We start from the raw sequence: 24,086 nt of genomic DNA, 5'->3' as shown, positions 1-24,086 counted from the left end.
ATAAAAAATAGATGCTTGAAACTTTAAAATTCTGACAGTCTTCTGGTAGACCCAGAAGACGGCAAAATGAGGGGGTGGACTGGTTGCGTCTTCTACATAGGGCGACTTTTATGCGGGCGGTTTTTGAAGTAGCCTGAGACTATTTGGCAAGCCTTAATGACGTTTGCTGACGTATTCCCCTATAGCTCGCACTTTCTGACTAATTAAGAGTAAATTTGTTCGATAAATACTTTGTGTGTACGCTCTGGTGATTGAGACCCGATTGTTTGTGATTTTCTCTAGTAAGCCCCTGGCGTCCGAAAGTTACACATTGGTATTTGTCAATTTCGCTTTAAATATTTTTCACGCCTTGTTGATTAAAAGGAAACCAGATTTTTAAAAATGCCTTGAGAAAACAAGAACCAATAAGTCCCTTTTGACATTCTAAAACAAACAAAAATCCAGTGAAAAGCCACATTCTTTCAAAATTGCTGATATTATTCCATTGCGTTAACATTGCCTTAACAAAGATGTATTTGTTGCATGCGGACCTCTAGTCGAATTTCGCCAGCAGCTTTGTTGACAAACTATTATCGCAACAATAATTTCTTTAATAAAGTCAATATTGTTATGAGAAGACGTTTACTGCTCTCTGATGTATGGGTTCGTGTTGGTATTAGTTACTTTCAAAATATATACTCAAAAAGGTGTTAACAAGGCTACATGAGAAGGACAATTTTGTTTGGACCAGAAAAAAAGCAACAAGGAGGCCAAGGCTACCTTAATCCAAACATGATTTATAACTGATATTGCAAACAGTGAACACTAAAATTAATCTAATCACTTATTAATTTCGGCTTATAGTTACAGTACAAAATTCCCCAAAGGATAAGCTGAAAACAGGAGGAGACACCCATAATGCAAGCACTTGGATGAATGTGCTAAAATCACTTGTTGTCGCAAAATACAAAAATGGAATTTTACAGTATAGCGAAGGGAGTACTACATTTCATCAATACCGTCTTCATGGTAAGTTCAACATATACATTGTCATTTTACGCGAAAGAAACAAGTTTTTTTTAAATAAATTAAGAGAGAGAGAGAGAGAGGATCGCATCCAATTCCTTAATTCGTCTTCTTGATTTGTCTCGTTAGCTTGCGGGACTAGGCGTCTTCGTCCTGGGTGCGCTGGTGAAGTGGTATCCCGATTTCCTCAAGTCTCAGCTCCCGGAGATGCTGGGCAGCGTGGGCGGGCCTAGGTTTGACCTGGCCGCCATATTCCAAGACCTGGCCACTATTTGCTTGGTGATGGGAGCCGTATTACTGGCTATAGGACTGACTGGCTTCATAGGCATGTGTGCCAAGAAGCAGGCTCTATTGCTGCTGGTACAAAGTTATTATAAATTCATTTTGAAATAGAAAAAAAATTATGTGCCTACATCAGAAATATTTCGTAGTATTTTTTATGATGATTTCATTGATAAGGTTCGTTCTTAAAAAATTATAAAATGTTATTATTTGTTTCTTATGTGCCCTTTTTATCATAAGTAACCAAAAATATATAGTCTCCTGATGAATGCAAATTTTGCTTTTTTGTGTTTGACATCGATCAGTAAGAATATATAAACTACTGATGAATACAGATTTTTTAAATCATTTGAAATATCTCAGCTACTTGTATTTGTGTTGTTAGATCTTAAAAATGTATATAGCAGATACTTATTGATATTTTCCGATTTTTATAGTACGCCGTTGTTTTAACCTGTATAGTTCTGGCAGAGTTAGTGGTGGTCATTATGATGTTTGTTGCAGAAGACCAGGTATGCTTTCGTAGCAAGTTTCGTAGTAAATGAATACATTACTTTAATGGGGAACTCAGTCACTACCCCCCTCTCCCCCCCTCCCCCACACACACATACTCACGCACACACATAGTATATGGAGGTACTTTTTTTCATTATTACACTGTTAGTCCATGTAGGTTAACTAGACACTTTTTATCATGCCACTGTTAAAGCTTTACATTCCTTTTGTTTTTTTCCTAAAACAGCGGGGTATTTGATTCTAGATTAATTGTTAGCTTGTCTGTTGTTGCTCTCTGCGATAATTCTACAACTAAAGCCATCAGCTTGCTGTGAATTATATTAGTTTTTTATTCAGCTAGTAGCTTACGTTCAGAATGGCATGAACGCTACAATCAAAGACAGTTTTAGGGGTTATAATGGCGGCGATGCAATTACAATAGCTTGGAATTTCTTTCAAGTACAGGTAAGCTGTAGATTATTTTTTTACCTGCTCAATGCAACTGTTTTCATTTTTTCGATGACCATAATTTGTTAAATACTTCATCTGACTAATACATTTGCTTTTCTGGAGGTTTAATAAAACAACTAGACTCCCCAAAATTTGTATAAATTTTATCTGCTTTGAATCAAGTTAAATGAGTTGCAGTTTAATTTATTAATTGAAATATTGTACCCATTTTATGACAAGAAATAATTGTTAATGTTTTATATCAATGCTTCCTTTATTTGATTACTCTTAAACTGAAATAATACACAATTTTCGTCCAAAGGTTTGGAACAATTCTTTTGTAAAACTAGACCTAATCTTTCATAACAAAACTTAGTTGTTTTCGATCTGAAATAGTCTGATGTGAACGCAGGTTTAAATATTTATGTGAATGCATCTATATTCACTTTTCAGTTCTCTTGTTGCGGCGTCGTAAGCTTCCGCGACTTTCACAATGCGCCTTTATGGACAGCGACTTATGTGTCGGACAGTGCCACGTATTCGAACATCGCTCTTCCAGCTTCTTGTTGCCATAATGCCACCTTGTTTTTAAACGGCACAGTTCATCTGACAGATATCAACGCAAGAAACTGCTTTGTGATATCGCCTGGAAATTCCTCTTACTCAGAGGAGGTGAGTAGTGTATGACTGGGTTCCCATACCTAGATCGACCTAACAGGATCAATCCATCTCCGAGGGGTTTCTCGCTGAATTGCTTTCAGCTTAAGCGGATTAGATATCTGGCACTCCTATACTGAAGCTGCTGAACGATAATTAATATTACTCCCTCGCAGCCTCAGTAGACGTGCCAGACATCTAAGCTGCTTAAGTTGATTGCAATTTTGTGAGAAACCCCTCGGAGATAGATCGATCTACAGTTAGTACGATAGGGTCTGGGAATGGTCCCTATGTGAGAGAGTGTGTGCGTTTGTGCATGCGTGCACTCGATCTCTCGCGCGTGGTCGTGTCTGTTTGTGTGTAGATGATCACTGAAAAAAAAAAGCTAAAACTAAACAACCTTAAAACTAAACTGAATTGTTAGTATTCCTAGTTATATAAGGACACTTACGATATCTTCTGCGTCATTTTTAGGGCTGCTACCAGAAGGTCGTTGATTACTTGAAGGGATATTCCGACATCGTTATCGGTGTAGCGGTCGCCGTAGCAATATTAGAAGTAAGTTGAATTTTCCGTTAAAATTTCTTGACTGGTGCAAAATGTTCTAGATTCTTATTCATTTAAAACGATTTAAACCTTCAATTTGATGAATGTAAAGTAAAAGCACATTGTGATCTCTTGCTACATATTTCCAGTGAAAAAAATGGGAGTCTTTTTTTCTTATGATACGTCTTTAATTACACTGCATTATTCATTTGCCCACAGGTACTGGTGGTAGTGTCTGCATGCTACATGTATAGGAAAGTCTCGGATGAGAACGCAAACAAGGTGGAGCAGATGTGAAGGCGGTGAAAATGTAGGAATAAAAAACGTTGCAATCCTCGTTAAGTTTTGGCCGTAGCAAGGTCTCCCGCATCATAGAAATGTCCTCTACACATATTCACCTTGTTGCGATAGGTGTGACTATATGCAAATAGGAGTTTCATTTTTCACAATATTGTGTTTGCTGCGATAAAAACGCATCCATTTTAGCACATTTGAACTAATGCTAACAAACAAGGCTGATGGTGAAGATTGGAAAGAAGACCTTGGTGATCGGAATTGTTAAGGTTTTTTCATGGGATTTATCAAGCACCTTTCGATTTTCTCCCCGTTTCCTGTATAATGTTAATCAGTGTATAATTGCATTTCTTCCGTAAATACACTGTAACTGCGGATAGCTTCGGTTTTTGACGTGAATAACAATATGTATTATCAAGGAGTTATAACAGTTGTACTTTAAAGGTTTATATTGTTGGGAACTAGAAAATTTTATTTATTCGAACTTAAAGGATGCACAATTTTAAAACGACTAAGTATACATGTACATGTATTTATATGAGAAATATTGTAAGTGGAGGATTGATGTAGATTGTGAACAGTTTATTGGAGGAGAAGATCGATGCCTTAATGCCAAGACTAGTGAGTTACTCAGGGGCGTATCCAGGATTATTTGAAGGGGGGGTCCAGTTTTTTGTAAGAATGACAGGCCGAATCAAGCCGACCCTTGTCCCTTTGGTGAGCGGTTCGGTGTTTAGGGGGGCAAACGGTGCCATTTGGTGTTTAGAACTATGATTCAGCTCTTCAAAATTCTTATATCAAGAGGGGAATATTGGTGTGATTTTTTTCCAGAAACCGAAGGGGGGGGGGGGGGGGGGCAGGACCCCCTGACCCGCCCCTTATTCCGCCATTAGTTACTTTGTTTTGAGAGTGTTATCAAAATGAATACAACTTGAAAACTTTAATTTTTTTAAATACGTAAACAAGGATGGGAAGAATTAGACAAATGTAACACAAATGACAGGAATAAATCCTGTTGTTTTCATTTCGTACTTCTTTTCACATATTTCACGTATTTCTTTTCCCTTATGTATAACAAGACATTTTTGTGAATTGTAGTTGAAGCCTTGGATAGTGATACAAAATAAATAGTGTGACTCGACTCTAACCTGTACCGATTTTAATTACCTTAATACTACAATTGTGATTAACAGATGTGTATGTACATGTATTCTTGCAATTAGTCCCACTAAGGAAATTAATTTATGTTGTAAACTTAATGATTTGTATCTTTATTTTGATCAAAAATGGTGCTTTATTCTAAACTGATTTGTTTCTAAAAAACTATCTATATTTTCTGTCATTAGGACATTTCACATAAAAAGAAAAAAAAAACTTGTAATAAAGAGATGTCTTGTTTAAGGCCAAATTATCAATCAAACATTACGCCTTGTTTTTTCATTACGTGCAGACGACATGTCTTTGTTGCTTTATCTGTATCTTTCAGAATTCATGATTGTGTATAAAAGTCTTGTTATCTTCAGCCAGAGACATCGTCCAGCTTAGCAAATCGGCCTATTCCCGATTTATTAAATCTACGTAGATCGGGCAGACAAAATGCCACCAAATCTTCTGTTAAGGACTTTATTTTCGGTCGACGCCGATGGCCGCGTTACAATACCGGTGCATGTGTATAACAATATCTGTAAGTTCGAAAGACTTGCAAGTACAACTATTAATTGCGAAAAAGAATTACAAACGATGTTTTCCAATATTCAGTAGGTCTGGAACACCTGCGTGTTGATTTAGAAGATAAAATAAAATGGGCGATAGACAGAGAATATGACGGAGATAGAAAAGCACATTGAAAGCCTTGCGATGAACACCATATTTCTTCTGATGCGCTTGCATTTGTTTGGCGATGGTGTAGGTTGCATTTAATTTCACAATATTTCTCCCTGATATCTATTTCCGCAATTAGGGTGTTATTCCGTTATTGGACTGTCTTACAACATTAATATTAACACTTAAGGTTTAATGTAAGGTTTAATGTTTTCTGTTCACGAACGTTGTCACCTTTGTGATGTACACATCTGTATGTGTGAATTATTTTGTCATCGCGTTGAATAAATATTTAAAAATTGTTATGGAAAACATGAAGGTGGTGGGGGAAGACAATGCAATACACTCCTTCCAGAAAATTTTGAAAATGAACTTTTGGGTTTTTTTTCCAAAGTGTTAATCTTTTCCTTTTCCCCAGTCTAGTCTCTCACTTTTCGTATCTCATACCGACATGTGATGAAATGCTCGATTCGATTAAACAGCATAAACCACCATATTTTTGTGTTAATGACTTCTGGGAATGATTTAATAGATATTAGTACTGTAACGAACTTTATCAAAATTATTAAAAGGGTGTTATAAAGCAATCTTGCTAGTTGTTTGGTCCCTAAGAGTAGCTAGTGAATTGTTTAAACTTCATTTTAATAAATATATTCTTATAAACTTGATCACAAGGTCAGCTTACACGGGAGTGAATAATTCCAGCAGTGGAATATTAGGGAGAAATAGGTTACGTTGAATTGTGACTGATTAGATCGTGTGATACTATGTATACATGTCTACACAGAAAAGATCGAGATCTGTGGATTGACCAAATAAATATTGGGGTGAGTTCATATCTTTGAAGGGGTATCAGGATGCGCGAGTCCATTCCATCAGAGGGGTGTCAGGTGGGGCGAGTCCATTTCATCTGAGGGGTGTCAGGTGGGACGGGTCCATTCCATTGGAGGGGTGTCAGGTGGGGAGAGTCCATTCCATTGGAGGGATGTCCGGTGGGAGGAGTCCATTTTATTGGAGGGGTGTCAGGGGGGAGGTGTCCATTCCATTGGAGGGGTGTCAGGTGGGAGGGGTCCATTCCATTGGAGGGGTGTCAGGTGGGAGGGTTCCATTCCATTGTAGGGATGTCAGGTGGGGATAGTCCATTCAATTGGAGGGGTGCCAGGTGGGGCGAGTCCATCCCATTGGAGGGGTGTTAGGTGGGACAAGTCTAGTCTATGCGAAGGGTCTCAAATTTAGCTGTTCCACAATTTAATAAAAACGTACATTATTTACTGCACATTTAGGAATTTGTGAAATTCGAATTTGATCTAAATATTACATGAAAGAATGCCAAATGTATTTCAGGTATTTTATTTAATTTTCTCACTTTGGTACAGAGAATGAGAACAGATTTATACAAATTCAACCTATAAATGTAGGTTGTTAGAAACCGTGTTAGACATTTTCTTATAGTGTGCTCAAATAACTAAAATGCTCAAATTTCATTATTTACAGGATGCTGGGCTTTTTACAATTTTAGATCTCTTTAGGAACCATAGAAACCGCCAATCACATAAAAATACGATCACATTTAAAGATCAGATTTACCAGGTTCAATGTGGAAGTCTTCAAACACGAAATTTTAATAAACTTACTCATTTCCCCTCATCACTACTACTATCTCTATCATCATAATCTCATAACAAAATAAAAAACGCTGAATTACAAAAATATTTATTCAGATTTCACATGAAAGCTGCAAGAATGAGCGTGGGGTTCCTGGATGTGAAACAAAGGCTAGGCACCGTAGGTGACTTGCAGGCGCATGTTGTACAGGATCTCGTTGAGGTTCTGAAAAGAAAAAAATAATGTTTACAACTTCAGACTCAATGGCAGGTTTTTAACATGCGAACAATACATGTAAAACCACAGGGAGTGGGTACTTGAAATGGCGTGCCTGTTTATTGACTTGTCTGATGTTCAGGCTCAGCTAGCTCAGAAATAAAACAAGGTTGCCTTACTCTAAAATTTTGATCTGGAAATAGTTAAAGCAATAATAACTCTTCGTTTCGGCCAAAAAATGAATTTTCCTGGAGTAAACAACAATTTTCCCATACTTACCAATGGTTAATGAATCCATTTTTACATTCAAAGTTAGTCCTTGGTTTTTTTTCCAAAAAGTTTGGTTTTTTGTTAAAATCTCTTAAGAGATTTTAACAAAGTATAGACATCAATGGAGGTCACGTGGTCTAAAGACAAGTTCAAATATCAGAATAAAAGCTATAACTGCTGTTTTTGTGGTAAAACATAATATATTATATTTCTATGAGTTATTCACAAGGTTTTTATTGTGAAATATAGGTCTCATACAAAGAGTTATTATGCCTTTAATGATATAACTGTTTTGAGACTTCTTGCTAAAATAAGAAACATTGATAACACAACGCGAACGCGTTTCATTTGCGGGGTGGGATGGGGGGGGGGGTTATTGCTACAACCCTTAAAATAATTGCTCTTGATATAAAAAGTTATAATACTTATTGCAGTACAAGCTGACATATTTCGCAGAAGTGCAAAAGAGAGCATTTACAAATTTCCTTCGAAGAATACAGCAGTTATTAGTCAAGGATATAGTAAAGGGCACACAAAATGTCCAAACGGCTAAAAAGGCAGAGCTAAGTTAAAAGATTTCAAGCAAACTTGGATTATCATCAAGTCAGATGAGAGCGCCGTTCATCCCGTACATTTAGAGTCCCAATGCATTGTAACCAATGAATTCTACCATTCTGAGTGACATACTAGTAACAATGGGAATGGTAGTACAAGGACTCTTGTCATACTGGTAAATATTTTCCGTAAATATTATTTCATTCGTCTGCGCCATTAGTATTTAATATCGGTGGTTATTATTGAAAGAAATAGCACTCACAAAAATGCCTTTGCTTCTTCCTGATAATTGCTGATATATATAAAAGCTCGACATTGTCCATGCACCACAGTTACGTCTACACCCGACTCTGTCCAACTGCTATGTGAGCATTCTAGCAGACAGCTCGCAATACGAGCAACTTATTATTATGCAAATTACAACAGGTATGGTCCATTTTAAGTGAGAGGTTGTTACTGAAACTGTCCACCTGGGGTAAACGACAATTTTTCCATACTTTCCAGTGGTTAGGCTAATATGAATCTGTTCCGATATTCAAAGTTGGTCGATCTTTTTAACGCGTGGTTTTTGTAATAATCTCTTAAGAGATAATCACGGAGGGTCGCTATGAAACACCGATGGCGAGCACAGATTTCAGAATAATTGCGAAAATCGCCGTTTTGGTGGTAAGATGAAATTGTTTTTATATTTCTATCTGTTGTTTAGGATGTAATTATTGTGGAAATTTGAATCTCATACAAAGATTTGATATTTTTGTCATATTGGGAGTCATCTGGCATTATATTTGCAAAATAGTGAAATCACATAGGCAGGCCTATAGCTATTGTTCTTAAACCAGTTTTGTTTCTAACTCATTCACAGTTGGTTCTCCAAGGTCAAAGGTGTCTTTCTGATCCAACTAGCCGCGGTCTACCTAATATGCTTGTATTTTACGTATTTAAAAAACTTTAATCAAAGAATTGTAATATATATTAACAGTTAACATACATGTAATTATATATTTTTGTCTTATTTTTACACTGCCTGTATCGTTCGAAACGTCCGACCACTTTCCCATCCCACCCCCTTAAAATCCTCTCAGAATACGGCCTAAAAGGGAAAGAGCTTTACCGTCGATCATTTCTTTTCGGGTGTAATAATTGTATGATTAAAGTAGAAGAAATTATATAACTAAGTGAGCATCGTAAGTGGTCTCCTCTTGTGCGTAGATACAACTGCGATGGTGGCGCCTAAGTTGTTAGTTTCCGGATTCGTGACGTCATCAGGTACAACCAAGATGGCGGGTGCTGCAGGTCTTTGACAGATCCAGCATTTGAGAGGAAAAATGCACCCTCTTAGTGAGGTAAATTTATCTGATTTTTCCTTTATTGACAGATATGTTTCCCAGCTTACATATCAGCTTCCCAAAGCTTCAAAATTTGGAATAATTATAGGAAGAAAATATATAATACGTCACCTCCCCCACGTGTGAACAGGAAGAGGATAGTGGTTCTTCGCAAGGTAGTCGTGCTCTAGCTTCACTGCTTACTTATAATCCGCGAAAAATATCTACGCACAAGAAAATATGTAAGTGTCTTGCAAGAAGACGGTGACTAATTGATGGTACAGTGTGTTGGTTAATCTAACACCAAAATTGACCATTTTTAATGTACAAAACCGGCGTTGAAAAAATTGAGACGCACGGGAACGGAGTTAATTGTGTAACCAATTTAATAATATTAACTCGACAGGTGTATTCAATGATCGATATAGCATTGATGGTGTTGATTGGTATGATTAATGGTATTTGTCTGATATATTATCACACCCGAGTTTGCATGACTAGTATCATTTATACATGAACCAAGCATTTGACAGTAAAGTGACAAAAATTATTGAGCTGATAATTACTAGTGACGATGATATAAATAATATTGGTAATGTGCTATTTCTTATTGTCTTTGCACATCATTTACTAATGTAGCCTTTAATGTACATTTTACAAGTTACTGTGCCCTACCGAGCCACAGTTTATTGTGGCAAGACTTAAGGGTATTATTTGTGACAAAAAGAATGTATTTATGACAAATACTAGTAAGCCAGGAATAGGTGCCTTATATATGTATATATATAGAAGTGTTTCATATTGAACTATCACTAACAAACTTACTGTGAAGTGAGCTAATGAAGCAGGTGAAAACTCCAATATTACTCATGACGTGAATCATGACTCTTCCGAATATTTAAACAATGTGGCACAAGGTTAGTCTAACATGATTTGAACAGAGGAGTCATCATCATAGGTGTTAATGGATGATAGAGCATTCTCAGATTGTCGTGGGAATCAATGACAAGGCACTGTTGTATTGTTCTGTTCATTTGAGTTCATATGAGTTCATTCATTAAGACAGTGCTTATCCCGTTCCCACTGCAAGTGAGTTGAGGTGAGAAATTTAGGATAGATAATTTCCTGTTGTCCTGAGAATCATATCTAGAATTGATTTATCATTTTCTCAGTGTTATATTGACTTCAGACCAGACTCTTGGATGGTAACATAAAAGCCATTGAGTTGATTATTAATATTGTATAGGTACTCATACAAAGTCATTTTGATATCAAGTAAGGTTTCAGTTTTCCTCTGTGATCTGCAAAAGAAAGAATTTATATTTAAACATCAATTGTAATTTGCCATGCTTTTTATTTTGTTAATTAATTTTTTTTTTTATTTTTTAGATTAAGTTAATTGCATTTAAGATGATAGAATTTCAGACTTATTGTGCAGATTTTTATTGATGACGAAAAGAGTACTTTTTCTCAAAAGTATAATTTTATAACAATGCTTTTGCAAGAAATGCATGTTTCTGCTAATAAGTGAAGATAAGTGGTCCTAAACTCCTGCATTTATAGAGCTTCTTATCCTACTATGGAGCCCAACAAAGTCTGATAAATGCTAAAAGGTTGTTGAGGTAACTGGCCAAAACCACATCAGATTGCACTGTCTTTTAAAGTCTTATTATTTCTCTGTCTCCAGCTCAGATGCCTGCAATCTCATGGCCACCAGTAGGGGCAAGAGACTAGATATCAACTCGGCTTCCGTAGATGACTTAGCAGGCCTAGTTGGTATTGGAAGAACCAAGGCAGAGGCCATCTTTGACTACAGAAAGGTAAGAGGCTGGGGTGATACCAGTCAGTTTTCCCAAGTGCTTGAATTGGTTTTATTTGGTAAGATGTTTTTTTTTACACTACCCTAATTTATCACTGAATTGGTAAAAAAAAGTAGGTGGAAAGATGTGTGATTGACAGACAAGAAATAAAAGCTCTTTTCACAAGTTTTTTTTTATTTTGACAAAATGATGTTCACATATTCATAATTAACATGAAAATATCAATAGTAAGCTCTGCTGTCTTCCTTCATGTCATTTTTGACACTTGCTGAATGTGGCAATACTTAATATTAAACATTGAGTGCCAATCACTGTATTGTTAGGTTTACATTTTACCTAGAAATAGGATGCACAGTGCACAATGGTATCCTCATGATGATTTGATAGCATTGATTTCTGGTAATTTTGTAACTGTTTGACTAAAATCCCAAAGCAGATTTGTGAATGAATTCTGAAATATTTATAAATTAATTATGCTTGTCAATGTCATATTTGCAAAAAAATGGATCTAGTTGAGAAACACATTTTTTTGCCCATCATACATTGTTCAAAGCTGTAGGTTGCAAAACAATGTTTTTGATATGCTTTTATAGGAAATTTAAAAAAATATCTTTTGGATTTTTTTACTAACTGAGCTTGTTTGCAACAAAAATTACTTTAGAATATGTGGTGAAAATATAAGTGATAAAGGGATGTATAGGTTATGAGAGAGTTCACCTTGTGCTTGTATTTTTTTCCTGACTCATTTTTTTGATGTTTCACTGTAGACATGTGCGGCATAACTTACTTGTAATTGTGCTTGGCAGGCAAGATATAGACAATGAGAAGTATTTTATTAGTTTTGCAGGTCTTACCTCAGTGAAATATTGATGATTAAATCACATAGTATGACTTGTGAAGTCTTTACATTTGAATATAGAGCAAAACTGGTCTTGCGCTACTTATTTTTGTCTAGTTTAATTGTATTTCTAAGAATTGTTTCCAGGACTCGACTATGTTACTGATTCATTGAGATTACTGAATCATAACGTTGCATACGGATTTTTTTTTTCGTCCATAATGTTGATATTAAAATTAATTGAAATTTAATATAAGAGTCATGTCTGTATCAATAAAGGCGTAATGTTTTCATTTATGAAATTCTGGGAAGACTTTCCGGACCACATCCTGTTGTCACATCCACATGTTATATATAGATAGGTTATTGGTTTTGTACCTCATTATAATATTTCTTTTCAGAAATTTGGAGCATTTGCTAGCGTTAGTGACTTGCGACGAGTTCCTGGCATCGGTCCAGGTGCTTTGGAAGAAAATCTGGGCAAATTGACATGTAACAAAACAAGAAGACAGAAAAAATTTGAAAGGTGGGTAATGATGTATTTATCTTTAAAGATATTTCAGAATAAAGGGAAGCCAATCCTACAGGACACCTGTGTTTGTAAAACTCCTTGTAATACTGTTACAGACACATTGAATTTAAGGTAGACAACCATGTTTTCGTTCTGATTCTTCCTGACATTTTGAAAAACTGATATATGCTGTATGATTCATCAACTAAGGACTGATTAGATACCATGATTGTTTTGGTGATGGCATTTACGGGCCAGTGAGACATTCAATTTTGCACAGATGCCTTGAGTTTATTACGTTATGTTTAATATGTGCTGTGTCAGGTGTGCATTGATTATGTCATAGTTGTCATAAAGGCAGTGTGATTATTGGTGACAGCAGGATTCTTCATTAAACCTGACACTGAATATGAGCAACTCTGGTGTTTAACATGCAAGTCTGCCTGCAAATGCTTTCAGCCATGTAGACACACATTCACACACCTACAGGCACACGCACACATACACGCACATGGACACACGCACACGCACACTGAAGTTGTTAAGTATGTAAAGTGATTATTTCTGATTGCAGCAGCAGCAGGGAGTTGCGCGGCAGAAGGTGCATGGCAGAGAAGAGCAGGGCAGAACAACCAGGCAGCAGTTGTAATTCCCAGCAGCGTCATGACGAGGTCTCACCTTCAGCATCAGGCAGGGAGGTAGAAAACGAACAGATAACTTGCACTTGTCAGGATTCAAACCCGACCCAAGATGTAGACTGTGGTATAAAGAACCCAGGGAGCACGAGGGAAGTGGTGGTGGAGACGTTTGCCTGTAGGTGTAGTAGAGCTTCTGAAAACCAGCCCAGTCACTCCAGTGAGGCTTGTGGCTGTGGCAACAGTGAGTTGAAGTGTCAGAGCAGGCACAGTTCCCATAGTGCAGACTCACAGTGTGCCGATTGTGTTAGAGGAGACCATTGTTCTGATTGCGCTAGAGAAGACGCCAGTTCCCCATGTACACATGCTAATAATAATGGAGAGGCATCCATGGGACTGGCCAGTCCCAGTAATACAAGGAACGATCAACAATCTCAGTCTAATCACTGTGACAGTGTCTCAGAAAAGGGTGATGAGGATGAGGATAGAGATGAGGAAGATGAGGATGAGGACTTGCAGTTAGAGGAGGAGGAGGATTTGGGTGTGTTTTCGGACAGGGAAAACAGTCTAGAGGACCAACCTGTCCTGTGTAATAGTAATGATAACACTAATGGCCTCTCCACAGCATACCAACAGTTAAATATTGCCTCTTCTGTTGTAGAGGGGGCCTTCCCTTCTCTACATGATGACACTGAGGAGGAAGAAGACCCCATTGATACATGCAGCAGACAAGAAGAGGAGGAGGAGGAAGGAGGAGAGGAAGAGGACGAGGAAGAAAGAGATATGTATCTGGGCGACAGAAACACTGAAATGAGAGATTCTGAGGATGAATATGAAGATCAGTTTGAGTCGGTCTCTCCTTTCACTTTGCGCTCACGGTTTCCAGGCTCTTTGGACAAGAATTTGGTAGGTACAAAGCGATGTTGTGATCTAGGAAGTTTACCCTGTCAGTAGTTTATTTTGTACCTCAAAATTAGGATTAATTTCCTTTGAAAATGCAATTGTATTGATCATTCAGAAGACTATTTGGTTAAAATTAAACTGACTTGTATCAGAGTTCAGAAATATCCCATTAATGAATGCTTTATTAGAAAAAGAGAAAGTGTTGCACACTTTTGTACAAATGCTGATGTACAAATTGTTAGTTGATGTAATTTCTTTGATGTGGATGTGAATGATATGAGCATTTTTTTTCTGCTAAAGAGTTGTATTTATTATGTCATACACAATTTCTCCTGTATTCAGTTTCCACAGAGACTGTGTTTTAGTGCCATTGTTTAGTCTCCAAATTAAAAACAACAGATAACTTTATTCTGATTTAGTGCTTTTTTGTACCTTTTTTAGATGAAAAGAAAATCAGAGATCAGCAATGATGTCCGTGGTGTTTCACCTGGGAAGAGACTCAAAGCGGGAGAGTCATCCAGGTGAGTAACTTCTACAACTAGAAAAATGTAGAAGTAATATGTCTGCTCTGACTTGTTTTAGAGGAAAAAATCTGACTGCAAGCATACTTGTTTATAAATGTTGTATCTTTTTACTTTCATTTTGAGAAACAATATTGGATAAGTATAGATGGATATGGACCTTTAATTTCATCACTTCCATTCAATAATCTTAAAGGAAAGTAGGTGTAAATATTACTGCTGGTTGATAAAACTGCAGTTGATCTAATTTCACTGTGACAAAACATCTTGTGAAATCCCATAATGTCACTGTGACCTATTATCTCACCTTGAACCGGATAGTCTATAAATAAGTTCTCACTGAAGATGGCTGACAGTTCTAGTTAAGATGTGTCAGGTTCCAAGTGATCACTATGGAAGTTGTAATAAGCCGTTGATGATGTAGACATTACAGATTCATTTGTTGGAATAACACATGTGAGTGGTGCTGGTGGTCTAGATGGTCATAGTATATTGGTAAATTTGTAATATTGTAAACAGTGTTTGCCTCTTAGGAAAATTAGTTGCTGGACCGAAAGTTCAGCCATCTTGAGAAGTAGCTGGCTCGAATGTTTGCCGGGTGGGAAAACTTCTCAGCCCATTCTGAAAGTTGTCAGCCCCGGGCAGACGGTCAAGCCTTAATTTCTAACACTGATTGTAAAGGTTAAATTGTAATTATTGTACTTTTCTGTTTCATTTCTAAAGATAATGTTTTCTCTCTCTCTCATCCAGTGCTCTGTCCAATGTCTGCCATAATTTTGGTACAATCAAAACAAGTGCAAATGCTCAACCGATCCGAAGAATTCCGTCTCGAAGTCACCCTCCTGAAGGCCTGGCGGACTGGCTGGACACATTCCTGGTATGCTCATTATTCCTTTTTCATTATGATTTGGATTTAAAAAAAAAATCAACAGGCTGTATTGGCAGGTTGAAGAATACACTTCATTTTCTTTGTGCAATGGAAATATTGGATTAGTGCAAGAAAATACATTATGTATATAAGCTGACAGCTTTCTGAGAAAATGTTATTGATTTCGTCACATAGGTGTGCTTACCTGTGTGGTAAGAAAAGGTTTTTCCACACTTTCTCTGTAAGTTGGTCTCATCTCGAATATCAGATATCTTAGTGTTGAAATTCTGTAGAAGCTAATGTGGATTTTACTTAACACAGCAAGTACAGCGCTATTTATAAACATCTTTTTAAGGAGAGAAGGGAGGGAGGGGGAAGAGAGGAGGCTTAGGGACCGTTCACATGAAAAATCTTTTTTCTAAAAATCTAAAAATCTATTTGCGGTATCTTGTGATCACGGTCGGTGCCCTGAATACCCCACGGCATAATTACGGAGAGCGCAAGCCAGTTACTTCCAAAGCTGTAATTAATTCTCGGCACTGCCAGTATTCAGGGGTATTCAGGGCACAGACCGTGATCACAAGATACTGCAAATAGATTTTTAGATAATAGATTTTTCATGTGAATGCAGCCTTAATAGCATGTCTTTTAATTTATTATAATAGGATTTTGTTTTTGTTTTAAGTATTTTTTTGTATAACACGTGTGATTGTGTATATTTGTGACAGCAGTTGTACATGAAGTCTTTTATTTTTCGTGTTCAGGGCTGGAGCAATGCAGAGCGTCTTCTGGCCTTGGATGAGCTGATAGAGCTCTGCGAGCCGACACAGGTACGCCATATGATGGCGGTAATCGAGCCTCAGTTCCAGAGGGACTTTATTTCATTGCTACCTAAAGAGGTAAGGGCGCTTTTCTATCAATATTCAAGTTTTGAAAATAGCATTAACATTTGCATGGTAAATTCACAAACTAGCCATTTCCTTTTTTATGATTTTGTAAGTTAAATTTACCAATTTTTTTTCTCTTTAGCTTGCTCTGTATGTACTATCCTTTTTGGATCCAAAAGACTTACTTCGTGCGGCGCAGACGTGCCGTTACTGGAGGGTGCTTGCTGAAGACAATCTCTTGTGGCGAGAAAAATGTCGAGAAGAAAATATCGACGAGACTACTGTGTTTGAGAACCACATCAGGAGGCGGTCATCGTCCAGTTTTCAGAAGAGCCCGTGGAAAAGCCTTTATATGCGTCAGCATCGTATTGAACAAAATTGGAGGACAGGGAATATCAGAGATCCAAAGGTATCTTGTTGTCTGGAAATTGTAATTGATCAGCAAATTGATACTATGTCCAAAAATGAAAAATAAACCCAGCTTTTGCAGGCTGAAAGAAATGGTAAAGCAATGATGGGCAATTTTGTTATTGACCTGAAATAATTTAATCAGCCTAAGATAAGTTAGTTTTTACGATTGTTCTTCATCTTAAGTTTTCATTCTTTGTATGTATAATTTAACTTCAATTAATTTTGATCCTTGTTTCAGTTGTTAAAGGGGCATGATGACCATGTGATCACTTGCCTAGAGTTCTGTGGTACAAGGATAGTCAGTGGCTCAGATGACAACACCCTCAAAGTGTGGTCAGCTATCACAGGAAAGGTGAGACTGCTGTGGGACTTTGGGAGTGTTCAGATAAACCCATCATGCTAGCTGGATCAATCCAATTTTGAGAGAGATTCTCCCTATGGGCAATCACCATAATAGGCTTAATGTTTGACATCTCTCCTCAAGTTGTTAGGGGGTAATCAGCCTATTACCTAACTATTCTAGGAGATGTGCCAGGCAGTTAAAATGATTACACTGAATGCAGTTTAGTAAGAGTGCATTCCCATAGATTTAGATCGATCCATCTAGATCGACCTAACTCCCTGGGGGGTTCATGCTAAATTGCTGTCAGCTGAGCGCGCATGGTAGTTAATTACCCCCTTACAGCTTTTAGTAGGCGGGACAGACATTTAAGCTGACTAAGCTGACAGTAATCTAGTGAGACTCCCCACAGAGATAGATAGATCTAAAATCTGTGGGAATGGGATCTAAGACTCTCTCACAGAGTTGGATGGATCCAGCTGGTACGATGTTTGAATCTGAATGTGGTCTTTGACTGTTGTAGAAAAAATGGCTGGTAGAAAAAAAGTTATAACTGGAGCAACTTTTTGAGTCTGGGCTGTAACTGAGTAAGTGGGTTGTTGATGTACCCAGGTGGAAAGACATGTTAAGTGATGGTGGCTAGTTGTCATACAGAATTATTATCAAAGGACCATATTAGTTTGCTGTGCATGTGTCTAGTAGAAATGAAGGAAAGGGTAACAAAAATTGATTTCCTTAGGTGTATAGTGGTGCTAACACTAAAATTAAGAAGAAATCTTTTGTTGAAAATTGAATATTTCCAAAGCTTTGTGAATGTTACAGCTGTCTCCTGCAAAATGATCTTGTTCACACTGAAGTCTCTATTGAATTGTCAGATGCATGGTTTTATTATTATAGAAATCAAATCCACACTCACACGAAAAGTATCATCATTCTGTTTCAGTGCCTGAGGACTTTGGTCGGTCACACGGGAGGGGTGTGGTCATCTCAGATGCACGGTAACATTATCATCAGCGGGTCCACTGACCGCACCCTGAAGGTGTGGAATGCGGACACTGGTCAGTGTATACACACTCTGTACGGACACACGTCCACAGTCAGGTGTATGCATCTGCATGGAAGCAAGTGAGTGGAATATACCATAATTAATTGTTGTTTAGTAATACAGATGTGCCATTCGAAGTATTTTCATAGCATTGTGTTAGAGAAGACGGAGCATTGGGGTGCCCCCTCTGGTGGCAGTTTTCAGTATAACCATGTGACAATTCCATGTTGGGTGTGAAAAAAAACTGAAGCAGATGTAAATTTTGTCTATCTGTACCATTGATATCAATACTGTTACAACTTGATAAATACTTCCTCTTGTGCAAGGAATGATATATGTTTGGAAAATTCTGTCGGATAAAAACAAAATTGGTGTGTTTCTAGATATCATTTGTTTGAGACATGAATACAAAATGTAATTGTTTTAACGTAATTCTTCATGTAAAGCATGTACTTAAGTGATAACAGTATTTTATCTATAACTAATAGTTTTTCCACATTGATGCCCTGGTAATCTTACCAGTGTTTCAGTTAATGAGTTTATGTGCAAGCCCTTTCGTTTCCAGGGTTGTTAGCGGATCCCGAGATGCCACTCTGAGAGTCTGGGACATAGACTCTGGCCAGTGTCTCCATGTCCTGATGGGTCATGTGGCAGCGGTCAGGTGTGTCCAGTATGATGGCCGGAGAGTGGTCAGTGGGGCCTATGACTACACAGTTAAGGTGTGGGACCCAGAGACAGAGACTTGTCTGCACACACTGACTGGGCATACTAATAGAGTGTACTCATTACAGGTGGGTGGCAGTGGGAAAAGAAGTATTTAAATAAATTTTTTTTCAAAATAAATATATAAATAAATAGAATAAAATTAGATTAATAAAAAAACTTAGATTTTCACTAGTTACTGCAGTATTGATTTATCCTCGTCTTAATCGTCAACTTGAACAAGTTCCAACAGCTTTCATGTGCTTTTTGTGTCATATATATTGCAGTTTTGAGTCTTTGATGCCCCATTGTACATGTTAGTATTTTGGCCTCATTTTTTATACCTTGTCATCTTTCTTTTAGTTCGGAGGAGTCCACATAGCTTATGCCTTATAACTAAAGTTTGTGCCTTATCTTAGTTTATACCTTGTCATCATAGTTTATATCCTGTTATTACATTTCTAGTTTGATGGGGTCCACATAGTCAGCGGTTCACTGGACACATCTATTTGTGTGTGGGACGTGGAGTCTGGGAACTGTCTACACACACTGATAGGGCACCAGTCCTTGACCAGTGGGATGGAGCTGAAGGACAATATATTGGTCTCAGGGAATGCAGACTCTACAGTCAAGATATGGGATATCACCACTGGGCAGTGTCTGCAGACTTTACAAGGTAAGGGGAGAGGGGGGATTATTCGGGGGTATGGAGGGAAAAGATTTGGGTATTATCTGTTCAAGTTTTGCTTTCTTGAAAGTTACCAAATTTTTTGATACAACTGTAGGGTATTTATGCTTGTTTGTCAATTGTAACACCAAATTTATTGTAAGTAAATAATTTTTATTTTAAGTGAGCTGCGTAACTTTTGGTCAGAACCTGTGATTAAAATATAAACATTTCTCATTTTTCTCTTTACATTCCTTCAGGTCCCAACAAGCACCAGAGTGCTGTCACATGCTTACAATTTAACAAGAAGTTTGTCATCACGTCCTCGGATGATGGCACTGTAAAACTCTGGGATCTAAGGACGGGTGACTTCCTGAGGAACTTGGTGGCATTGGACAGCGGTGGCAGTGGCGGGGTGGTGTGGAGGGTTAGGTGCAGTAACACTAAACTGGTCTGCGCTGTGGGGAGTCGAAATGGGACGGAGGAAACAAAACTTCTGGTTCTTGATTTTGATGTAGAAGAGAAGTGACTGTACATTTGAGGTGGGAGATGGGAAGATCACAATTACTTGCCAGTATTGAGACCAGTTATCCTCGCAGAGCTTCACCACATTGAAGTTCAGCTCCTCACAAACAGCTGTGCTGCAAACTACCACAATTTTTTTTTTTTTGGTACCTGTAAATTGATTTATTTCAGTCTCCTCGTAGGTGCTTCTGGTGAAAAAAAGGAAAGGGACAGTACTTAATTTTCAGTAACTAACAGTCATTTTCCTAAAACGATAAAGTGCACAGTAGCCTTTATTTTTTTGGTCATGCTGTGAGGAAAGCTTCAGGGTGTGGGTTTGCGGAGAAGGGGGGTTAAGACCAGTATAAACTTAAGCATACTCTAGTTCTTAAGGGAGTTTTAATAATCACCTCTGACGGCTGCAGGTCATGCAGCATGGAAGCCATATTACTCCATGTTAACCACACTGGCATGTGATGCTCAGCTTTTCATGTAAACAGCTTGTGTAATGGTGGACAGGGCCAGGAGGTGGTGCCATCTGGTGTTAGTAATAATTACGGAGAAGACATTTCTACAGCATGAACAATGATGCCTTGTATTGTGCAAAGAAATTCAGTCATAAAAGGTATTAAGTACTGATTTTTTTGTTTACCATGTTTCTTTTAATATTGTGGGGGAAGGGTATTTTGTCATTTCTAGTTCTGTCACCTCTGTTCTGTCGTCACTTTTTTTTTATCCAGTTCAGATACAATGGTGGGGATAACTAACACTCCAACCAGCAGTCTGCTTAAATGTTTGAAGTTGCAGATGGCTCCCCCTACTTTAAAATTCTGTGTAATTACCAGTTATTTTTTTTAAATTTTCAATTCCTATTGAGTAATGTGTAGTAATCATTGTTGTGGATGTCAGAGGATGATCAAGCTAAAAAGCACCAGAATATCATGACTGCCAACAAGAAGCTTTAATTACTGAAAACAGGCAACGTCTGCTGCAGAGCAGCCATTTTGAAAAAATTGAAGCTGCTGCAGGTGCTTCTCTGTGTAAGTTGACCGCATGTTCCTGGTCGACAAGCAAATGCTGTCTGAAGCTGCTCTACCACAAGTGTGTTCGCTCGTCTTGTTTTATAGATGTAAATTGGCTTACAGAATGAGATATTTTGTCTTGTTGTAATACACTTCATGGTCACAATTTGTCAGATTAATATGTATACATGTGAAATTTTTATTGTTATGGAAAAGCGCATATTATACAGACTAACTTTGAACTTTTGTCTAATGTATTTGTTCTTCAAGGTAATGTGGGACAGTTTCTTCAGTATAAGTTGTAATTGTAATGAGGTTTGGTGGATTTCTAAAATATTTTTAACTCAGGAAGAGGGAATGTTTTCACCTTTATATTGTACTTCTTTTTAAAAAAAGAAAAGAATCCCGTTCTGATGTCAGTGTATGAAGGGGAAGTTACTTGGTATTTGTTACTATTATCTTGGTTGAGTTTATTCATTGTAGAGTTGTATAGTTTTATGATGCATATTGTTTACTTTCTTTAGCTCTGTGCAATAAAATTGTGCTGCTATTTTACTTCCTATTTTTTCTTTTTATAAAGACTACAAAATATGTTAAAGCAACAAACTACCAAAAATATTCGGAAACACTTCTTTTGAGGTAAGGTAAATTTTTTAGCCAAATATTGATGGATAATGCACCCACCATCTTTTTTATATACACTGAAGATTTGAAGAACAATTTTGTTTCTGAACTTGTTTGGTCGAGAGTAAATAATTCAGGAGTTGAATACTCTGTGTATTATATGAAATATACCAACAACTGAGTTTCTAGGAAACCTGTGAATAGATTTTCATGGCTATTAATGACTGATGAAGCCAAATTGTTTCATAAAAAAAAACTTCATATTTCCAGTGCTATACAATAATACATCTATATACACTGAACAATTGGCACATTCCAATATTAATCATCTCAATATATATATTACATTAATATCTTTCTCTCTTTAACTTGAACAGCCTCGTCAAAATCTTTCTACAATCTTCACTTACCTAACACTTTTGCTTTCTAAATTCTACATGATACAGAATCCATTTGTCAACATCAAGATTCCATGTAACAAGCATCAACACTAAATAATTACTATTATGCTTGTCAACACATTGAACCATCTCTCATCTGTTAACAAGTAAAATGTCATGCAGCATGTAAACACAGTAGAATATGCATTTTATCAAAAAACGCTGTCCTCTATTGTCTGTAAAATATTTCTAGAAATCAGCACATTCTGAAATGTTTCTGTGAATTCATCTGTCAAAATTTTTTTCTATAAATTATCAGTTTCTAATATCAGGCACCACTCCCCCAAAAAAGTGCAACTTTTTTACAGGTGCCAGCTGAAATATAGAACCATTCAAAGTTACAGATGAGCTTCAAAGCTTCAGCATTTTTAAAGGGTGCAAGTCGGTCTTAAAGCACAGCAGTTAAACAGAATAAATTAAACCAACTAAAATAAATCAATAAATAATATGATTAAATGATAAATCCATTAGGATACACATTCTTAAATAAGAGAGCTCTATCAAGACTTGTTTAACTAAATGAAATATTATGGATAAACTCATTTTTGTACCATTTTACAGAACAAAAATTAACACATCACTTTTACTTCGAGCAAACTAAACCTTATTGTTTTTTTTTCACAGAAATGTTGTCTGAAGAGCATCACAGTGCCTCCACCCTAGAACCCCTACTTCTGTGTACACAAGGGAGGGGGGTCCTTCACTATTTTATACCTTACTGTTATAAATCAATATCAAATGGGCAAATTCAATAGAAATTGCACTTTAAAAAACGTCTCCTGCTGGACACTCACCAACAAATAAGGTCTAGACTTAATTTCCAGATAGAGGGTCAGAACAATGCCAACTATTTCTGTTTGACATCTCTTGGCAGCAAGCATTACACATTTCCTTGGCCATTATGGTCACAATTACTTTCCTGCTGTCTCAATAGGTGGATGACAAGCATGACAAATAGACACGAGACAATGTGAGACATAACCCCACACCACAGAGTTCTCGACTACTGTAGTCTCTACCGTCCTCTCCACTCTAGATGGGACAATCAGACATGTCACATTGTTTCAGATAGCCTGCTCTCAACAAAAACGGACTCTTATTAATATCATATATATAGCATATATGACACCTACAACCTGAACCCTGAGCACTCTTTCTACATCTCCAGAGATGCTACAGACTGTTTACAAGGGGAAGTCTACTGGTAGATAACACCTAGACACCAGCTGTAGCAATAACACATCTAGACATTGTCAAATATTTTCCAATTCACTTCCCACTTGGATCCATGGCTGCCCTTTCACCCTCATAATGTACTGGACTCTGGCTTCTTCATGACCACTTCTCTGTCCTCCCTGGACATTAATTCCAGTTGTTGTATAGATCTGGACAGCTGGACGTTGACCTCCATCAGCTGACCACACACCTCCCCCAGGGTGTGCTCGGGTTTGGTGATCACAAGTAGCCCTGAAAAGGGCATAAGACCTCATTAACATATTAGGGTCAAATATATCAAAAGAGGTTGAAGAGGGAGAAGAAGAAAAAAGAGTGAGTTTTAATAAATAAATGTATTTTTGTATCAATGAAAATGGGTAAGCTTATTAAATGTTTTTAAGATCAATAACCTTTTTTATTGTGAAGCAATTTGTAAAAACTTCTCTGAAATCATAATACATTGCTGTTCATTCTCTATCTTTCAAAAAATACAGCATCAAATACTAAGCATCTCGAAGAATTATCATAAATTATAACAAAGGTGGGCAGTTCTCACATGTGGAAAGAGCTAAAAGTCTGCACTGTGAATTTTAAATGTAATGCACCATATAA

The 24,086-nt window shown here is 37.2% G+C and overlaps 3 protein-coding genes and 1 long non-coding RNA gene across 7 annotated transcripts in view; 2 read left to right on the top strand and 2 right to left on the bottom strand.

Moving 5' to 3' along the window:
• Window positions 1-657: 657 nt before the first annotated feature.
• Window positions 658-5,143, top strand: LOC106150624 (leukocyte surface antigen CD53). The gene is made up of 7 exons (XM_087009162.1): window positions 658-1,008; window positions 1,135-1,365; window positions 1,725-1,799; window positions 2,140-2,247; window positions 2,686-2,904; window positions 3,364-3,447; window positions 3,655-5,143. The coding sequence occupies exons 1-7, from the start codon at window positions 952-954 to the stop codon at window positions 3,730-3,732; spliced, it is 852 nt and encodes a 283-aa protein (XP_086865288.1). The 5' UTR covers window positions 658-951; the 3' UTR covers window positions 3,733-5,143.
• A 1,533-nt stretch (window positions 5,144-6,676) lies between these two features.
• On the bottom strand, window positions 6,677-8,578 carry LOC147763130 (uncharacterized). Its single transcript, XR_015333512.1, has 2 exons — window positions 8,459-8,578; window positions 6,677-7,380 (listed from the first exon to the last, which is right to left on the bottom strand). It is a non-coding gene; the product is annotated as an uncharacterized LOC147763130 (long non-coding RNA).
• A 117-nt stretch (window positions 8,579-8,695) lies between these two features.
• Window positions 8,696-21,750, top strand: LOC106150632 (F-box/WD repeat-containing protein 7). 4 transcript variants are annotated; one of them, XM_087009139.1, is made up of 13 exons: window positions 8,696-8,862; window positions 11,209-11,341; window positions 12,581-12,705; window positions 13,265-14,231; window positions 14,670-14,749; window positions 15,500-15,626; window positions 16,382-16,516; window positions 16,647-16,913; window positions 17,154-17,267; window positions 18,199-18,380; window positions 18,866-19,091; window positions 19,468-19,678; window positions 19,930-21,750. In XM_087009139.1, exons 2-13 carry the CDS (start codon window positions 11,228-11,230, stop codon window positions 20,196-20,198), a joined length of 2,817 nt encoding a protein of 938 aa, XP_086865265.1. In that variant the 5' UTR covers window positions 8,696-8,862; window positions 11,209-11,227; the 3' UTR covers window positions 20,199-21,750. The 4 variants fall into 4 exon arrangements, with proteins under 4 accessions (XP_086865265.1, XP_013378993.2, XP_013378994.2 ...); XM_013523539.2 differs by lacking the exon at window positions 8,696-8,862 and adding an exon at window positions 9,402-9,539; XM_013523540.3 differs by lacking the exon at window positions 8,696-8,862 and adding an exon at window positions 9,610-9,763.
• LOC106150623 (protein furry) overlaps window positions 20,327-24,086 on the bottom strand; it is a 46,572-nt gene continuing 42,812 nt past the window's right edge. The window contains exon 61 of the mRNA XM_087008757.1: window positions 20,327-23,726. Coding sequence (XP_086864883.1) covers window positions 23,566-23,726 — 161 coding nt within the window. The 3' untranslated portion in view covers window positions 20,327-23,565. The remainder of the gene's footprint in view (window positions 23,727-24,086) is intronic.

The sequence above is a fragment of the Lingula anatina genome, chromosome 3 (genome assembly GCF_051362555.1).
Source record: "Lingula anatina isolate TDL-2025a chromosome 3, LinAna3.0, whole genome shotgun sequence".
Lineage (NCBI taxonomy): Eukaryota > Metazoa > Brachiopoda > Lingulata > Lingulida > Lingulidae > Lingula > Lingula anatina.
The sequence above is the reverse complement of the archived record's forward strand: the minus strand, read 5'-3'. Positions and strand labels throughout refer to the sequence as shown.